This window comes from Halyomorpha halys, unplaced genomic scaffold, assembly GCF_000696795.3.
Source record: "Halyomorpha halys isolate HHAL.00 unplaced genomic scaffold, Hhal_1.1 Scaffold165.1, whole genome shotgun sequence".
Classification (NCBI taxonomy): domain Eukaryota; kingdom Metazoa; phylum Arthropoda; class Insecta; order Hemiptera; family Pentatomidae; genus Halyomorpha; species Halyomorpha halys.
Window position 1 is genome coordinate 193,171 of NW_027111427.1, and position 6,085 is coordinate 199,255.

Sequence of the window (6,085 nt, forward strand, 5' to 3'; positions counted from 1 at the left end):
GAGCATTGTGGACATAATGTTTGGCGCCGTTATTGAATATATATTATCTATGTATATAAATATATTATATTTACAAATTTAGTCTGAAATGTTTCACAGATATATAATGATGTTTCATTTGGGTCAATAAAGGGATGTACTAAATGATAATTAATTTGGTATTCGATTATATACATATGACTATTGCCTAGCGAGGCTTAGCATGCTTCCCGAGATGCTATCATCATCAGGGTAACAGTCTGAAGAGGAATCTGCAATGGCTAAGGCCGATAATCCCATTCGGGCAGATTCTTCATCAAACGCTTCCAACTCTCTTTGCTGCCTCTCAAGCAATAGTCTTATTCTTTCAACTCTCTCTGTTGCGACTTTGTCAGTTTCAAGTTGCATTTTCTGTTCTAAGAGAGCACGCCTCAAAGTAACTCTATCTTCGAGTTCCTTTCTTTCTCTATTTCTCTGAGCTTCAGTTTGCATTCTGTTTTTGCTCTGGTAAGCCATTAAAATCTCAAGCTCATAATGTAGCCTTTCTTGAAGATGATGACCCTCGAGTTCTTGCGATTCGTCTAACCTAATAGACTGCTTCTGCAACATTTCAGCAATACTTTGCTCATATTGATCAGCTAAAAGAGCCAACTTCCTTCTCTGCTCTTCTTTCAATTTCTTAATGACTAATTTATGTTCTTCTTTGGGTCTAGTACTAAGTAATTCTGCTTTAAGTGCTTTATATTGTCTAGTTTGTATTTTACAAGTTTCTCTGAACTGTTTTCGTATTTGCATTTCTTTTTGTTTTAAACTCTTTGGTTGTTGTTTTACTTCTAGGGCATGTTTTTTTCTTAGTTCTCTTTTACATCTACTTAAATATGCATTTTGGTTTTGTAATTCAGTTTGATGCTGCCTCTGGACTTGTTCCTCCCTTAACTGATGCACAGCCTTCTGCTGTCGATATTCTAATTCTTTAGTTTTTTCATGATGCCGTAGCAGCATTGAATGAGCTTGTTCCAACTGTGTTTGACGCTTATTTAATTCTTCTTTTAAAAGTTCTTGCTCTAAATTCTGAAATCCTATCAACTTTTTTCTTTTGAATTTTCTCATTTCAATATCCAAATATTCTTTCTGTCCCTGGACTAATCTCTGTTCTTCTTGGGCTTCCATTTGCTTCAAAGTTTCCTTCTGCGATTGAAGGGCTGCATCCCGTTGTCTTTTTGGGGTGGATTCATCTAAACTCAATTCGTGTTTCCACCTTTCTTTATTGGCCTTATATTCTTTCTTCTTTTGAGAATCAAATGCTTTTCTATCTTGTTCTTGTCTGCCACTAATTTCTTTTTGTAATTTCTTCTCAGCCGTGGAATTTTGTTTACTCTTCTTTTCAAGTTCTTGTTGGTGACGTAACTGTAATTCCTCCAATTCTTTGCTAAATTTCTGCAATAAAACCTCATATTCCTTATCCAGTAGCTGTTTATGGTTTTCCATTTCAACTTTGCACTTTTCTTCAAGTTTAATAAGGGCCCCTTGATGTTCACGCCTCATTCGTTTATAGCCAGACATCTGTTCATGCATCTCTTCTTGCATATGTTCCTTTTGTTGCTTAGTAACAATAGTAGTGGTTTTTATAGTGGCAAAGTTGTTAGCACCATGTTCCAACAGAGCGGATGAACTGCTTGCCTTTTGACGCACCCTCATCGAATGAGAATAGCTATTATCATGATTCATATCAGTCACAGGGGGTAAACTGTTGGTAGAACTACTTTGTGAGGATGCACTAACACCAATCGAATGAATAGAATGCTCAGAAGTGATACTATTGCTTTTACTGCTATCACCTCCCGCTTGCTCATCAGGGGTATCATCAGCATCTCCAACGGTACTTTCACTTTCACAAGAATCAATCATAAGTATTTTCATTTTCCTATAATTCTGATTATCTAACTCACGCACTGCTGCTTTAGTTCTTTGTATCAAGTCAATGAGAACATGAGGAGACCTATTCCTAGAAACAAGCTGATGAGATAATAATTTGTTAGCAGAGGGCCTATCAGATGGGTTTTTTTGTAAACATGACTCGACAAAATGTTTAAAAACATCAGACCATTCTGACGAATTTAAGGAAGGTGTATCATTTTGAGCAATATGATATAAAGCACTCATAGCATTCATGTTAAAATAAGGAGGTTTTCTTTCAGCCAATTCTATACAAGTAATACCTAATGACCAGACATCAACTTTCCCATCATATTGTCCTTCATCCATAGCCAAAATAACTTCAGGAGCCATCCAATAAGGAGTACCAACAAAACTGTTTGCAGGGCATTTTATGCTAGCTGAGCCAAAATCAGCTAATTTTACAGTCCCATTTTCTGTAAGTAAAATGTTACCTGCCTTAATGTCTCGATGGATCCTCCCTAAACTATGAAGGTAATGAAGACCCCTCAAGACACCCTCACAAATAGCAGCTATTTCATCTTCCTTCAAGGGTCTTTTATGGACTTCAATTATATCAGAAGCAGAACCTAAACAATATTCCATAACCAGCCAAGCAGTATTATCCCGAAGGTAGCAACCTTTATATTCAACAGTATTGGGATGATTGAGCTGTCGTAAAAACCGAATTTCTTTCAATATGTCTTGCCATTTTTCATTACTTTGCTTTCCTTGATATGACATCTTCTTAATAGCCACAATCTCCTTGGTAACATAGTTTCTTGCATAATATACTGCTCCGAAACTTCCATGGCCGATTTCTCGTAGGTCTTCAAAGATTTTATCTGGATCTTCCTTGTCAAACAGTTCAGCAATTTCTGGATCTTTCAAGCTTCCCGGCCTAGGAATAGCAGGCATTTTCTTCTCTGAGTATATTTGTTTCAAGATACCGCTAAAGACAGCATTTATCTTCGCCCTCCAGACATCTGTGAAAATCAATCTAGTACATCCCAACTCACAACATTACTTAAAAGAAAATTGTAACATATTACATATAAAGATGCTTTCCCTGCATCAGCATGCTACACAGCCATTAACAGAAAAAAAGTTTCATTAAAAACCAGCAAATCAAAACAATAATGACAAATCAAACCAGGAATTTTGAATTAATCAGATGACTTGAAAGCTAAGACCAGGACAATACAAATGATAAAAGGAAATAATTACACTGAATAAGAAGTTAAACCTGGAAACTTTAGAGCAAAAGAATTTCATATACTTAAAAATTGATCATTATGTTAATTGCAAAGAAAAGATTACGGGAAGATAAGCTTATTCTACTTTTGAGTGGGCACTACTAATGGAGTGGGGAGAGGCCAATGGGCTATCCATTGCCCTGCTTATAAACCTTTATTCCGAAGAAAAATGAAACTTTAAATATTGTAGAATGAACGATAAGTGTAAAGTGTCCTAGTTGCCTACAGGAAAGATTTAAGAAGAAATACAATCATTTGTGTTTACCTTTGGAATGGGCTAAAATCTAACCTTTGTCAACATCTATAACTAGGCATTTAAAGCATTTATAGGAATAAAACTAATATCACTAGAACGGCACGTCTACACTAAGAAACATTTCTTCGCTGAGGAAGCAACTCTACCTCAGCCTAACGTCTATGTACAAATATGTACCTACAAACAATTCGATAACACAAGAAATGGAATGGCTAGCTGTTTTATCCTTTCTTAACGATCTTGTAGTTGTTACCCATAGATGTCAGCACTAATCAATTATCTAAGAAATATATTTCATTTTCAAATTTATTTTCCAGTACTAATAGATAATAATGTTTTAAAAATATTTTTAACATTTTTCTTTGTTATTTCTAATTTATGGTTTAATCTCAACAATGATTAGATATAGACACTCCAATTCAAGTTTATCTACACGTATTCAAGAGTTGTCAACATCGGCGTTGATTGGGGGAGGTTATTCTCAACATCAAGTCTGGTATCATTAATTAACGAATTTAATATCTAATAATTATTTCAAATGGATTTCTTTAGAACTTTACCGGTGCACATGGTAATTTTCACGTTTTATGGATGGTGTTTTAATTATTTATGGATATGTTAAATGATCCTATATCTTTGTTTGATTTTTTAGGACTTTGAAGGCCAGTTTAAAGCAGAAAAGCTTTCAAGAATTATTATTACACTATTTGGGGTCAGTATTTAATAATTATTTGTTACTTGATCATCTAGTTTATGAATTACCTCCTTTAGCAGTATTTAACTTTCATGGTTCAGGAGTTATTTATGTATTAACCTCTGTTAACATTTAAATTGCTGAACTATCCTCACAACTTGTAATGTAAGATCTACATTGAGAGCATATTGCTTTGCCAAAAAGTAGGTGAAAATAGGTGTTATTTTGGAGGCATCAGCATATGAGAAGTTGATTAGTATGGAGAGCTTTAAAAAAATATTTTGTAAGACATTGATTATAATTGATAATCAATTGATAAATTGATTGATACTTACCTACGGTTCAGAAACATGAACCTTCTCAAACTCTGATACAATTTTTTGTCATTTGAGAGAAAAATCCACTAGTGCATTTATAGCCCAATAAAAAATGGTTAAACGTGGAGAATATGCACAGTTAACTTCTTATTTAATGAGTCTTATGTTTCAAGAATTGAAAGCTCATTAGACTATGTTGGACAGACCATGTCCATCATTTTAATTTCTAATTTAATAATTAATTAACGTTGGCTCAATATAAATAGTTTAATCACTATTTAAGTTTTCTTTCACAGCACCCAGACCATATTCCTTTTATTATTACAAATGGTCAATCAGCAATCTTCCAGTAAGTATTTTTTTTTGAGTCGATGAAACAGGACGAACTAATAATACACTTTCATTAATTAAGTATTACATAGTCTTGAGTTAGCTGCTAGTTAAATTTTATTTTAGAAAAGTTAATTCTTGGGGATTTCAGTAACAATATTAAAATTTTAAAAAAATATATTCTTTTTTACAGGTTGTTGGATTTTTTTGGGGTTATATAATTCAACAGTTTTCTCAAACTGTATACATACTAGGAGCTGGATTTGCTTTGGCTGCTGTTGTAAGTATAAGATAGTTTCTTTTTATCCTTACTAAACGTTGAAATCTTATCCTGTTACTTGTTTCTCCGAGTTTGATTAATTTAATATTTTTTTGATCATCCTGATATAAAATATTAGCAATGAAAAAATTTTTAACCCTGCTTCGGAGCTTATTATTTGGTTTTTATGATTCTGATATATATATTTTTTAATGAGGTGTAGATATTTGACCGTAGATTAATGCTTGAAGAAGTTTGTCGGGGGGTGCGGTCAGCAAAGAACAACATAAATAAACAAAACCATATTTATTTATTTTATGCCGACGTTTCGACATGAGTTTCAGGTCTTCATCAGGGCTAATGAAGACTGAAGACCTGATAGCCCTGATGAAGACCTGAAACTCAGGTCGAAATGTCGGCATAAAATAAATAAATATGGTTTTGTTTATTTATGTTGTTCTTTGCTGACCGCACCCCCTGACAAACTTCTTCAAGTATACATTGTTTATGTCAATTGAAAAAAAGGTACACAATTGGGCCAACCACTTTCTTTGTTTTTATTGCCCACCTTTGAAATTTTTCAAAATAGTTAAGTGTTTTTTTTCTGATTCACATTTATAGCTGTGGAATCCAAAATATTTAAATCTCTTTAGTATAAATGAATACAACATGAAATTTTCAAAAATTTCCTATTAATAATTTTCAAATATTACTTTTCCTCTGACCAATGAAAAAAAAATTATATTTTTAAAACTTTTCACATGTTACAAGATACAAGTAAATTAAATTATTGTTATAGGTAACAGTACCTCCATGGCCTATGTATAGAAGAAAGCCTCTCCAGTGGCAGAAGCCTAGACCCGAGTCAGAGCAAAGTGAACCACATCTGAAGCAGAAGAAGAAGAAATAGTGAAATATTTAAAATAAAAAAGAAATAAAAAAAAAAATTTGTATTTGAAGCATTCCATGATGCAAATATGTTTCTTGTATTACTTCTGAGTTAGATTATTTAAGTTTTCGTACAAATAAACTGAAAGAATAAAGAATATTTTTGCTTTA

The 6,085-nt window shown here is 33.1% G+C and overlaps 2 protein-coding genes across 3 annotated transcripts; one reads left to right on the forward strand and one right to left on the reverse strand.

Annotated features, from left to right (window-relative positions):
• Window positions 1-180: 180 nt before the first annotated feature.
• On the reverse strand, window positions 181-3,698 carry Tao (Serine/threonine-protein kinase Tao). 2 transcript variants are annotated; one of them, XM_014417705.2, is made up of 3 exons: window positions 3,436-3,698; window positions 2,967-2,996; window positions 181-2,900 (listed from the first exon to the last, which is right to left on the reverse strand). In XM_014417705.2, the coding sequence occupies exon 3, from the start codon at window positions 2,830-2,832 to the stop codon at window positions 181-183; it is 2,652 nt and encodes an 883-aa protein (XP_014273191.1). In that variant the 5' UTR covers window positions 2,833-2,900; window positions 2,967-2,996; window positions 3,436-3,698. The 2 variants fall into 2 exon arrangements, with proteins under 2 accessions (XP_014273191.1, XP_014273190.1); XM_014417704.2 differs by lacking the exon at window positions 2,967-2,996.
• A 150-nt stretch (window positions 3,699-3,848) lies between these two features.
• Spase12 (Signal peptidase complex subunit Spase12) lies at window positions 3,849-6,085 on the forward strand. Its single transcript, XM_014417706.3, has 4 exons — window positions 3,849-3,997; window positions 4,079-4,138; window positions 4,961-5,047; window positions 5,826-6,085. The coding sequence occupies exons 1-4, from the start codon at window positions 3,965-3,967 to the stop codon at window positions 5,934-5,936; spliced, it is 291 nt and encodes a 96-aa protein (XP_014273192.1). The 5' UTR covers window positions 3,849-3,964; the 3' UTR covers window positions 5,937-6,085.

Excerpts from the sequence above, each read along its gene's own strand:
- Tao (XM_014417704.2), bottom strand. The coding sequence starts at position 2,832 with ATGCCTGCTATTCCTAGGCCGGGAAGCTTGAAAGATCCAGAAATTGCT.
- Spase12 (XM_014417706.3), top strand. The coding sequence starts at position 3,965 with ATGGATTTCTTTAGAACTTTACCGGTGCACATG. Across the intron at positions 3,998-4,078 it reads GAACTTTACCGGTGCACATG|GACTTTGAAGGCCAGTTTAA; the intron begins GTAATTTTCACG and ends TTGATTTTTTAG. Across the intron at positions 5,048-5,825 it reads GATTTGCTTTGGCTGCTGTT|GTAACAGTACCTCCATGGCC; the intron begins GTAAGTATAAGA and ends TTATTGTTATAG.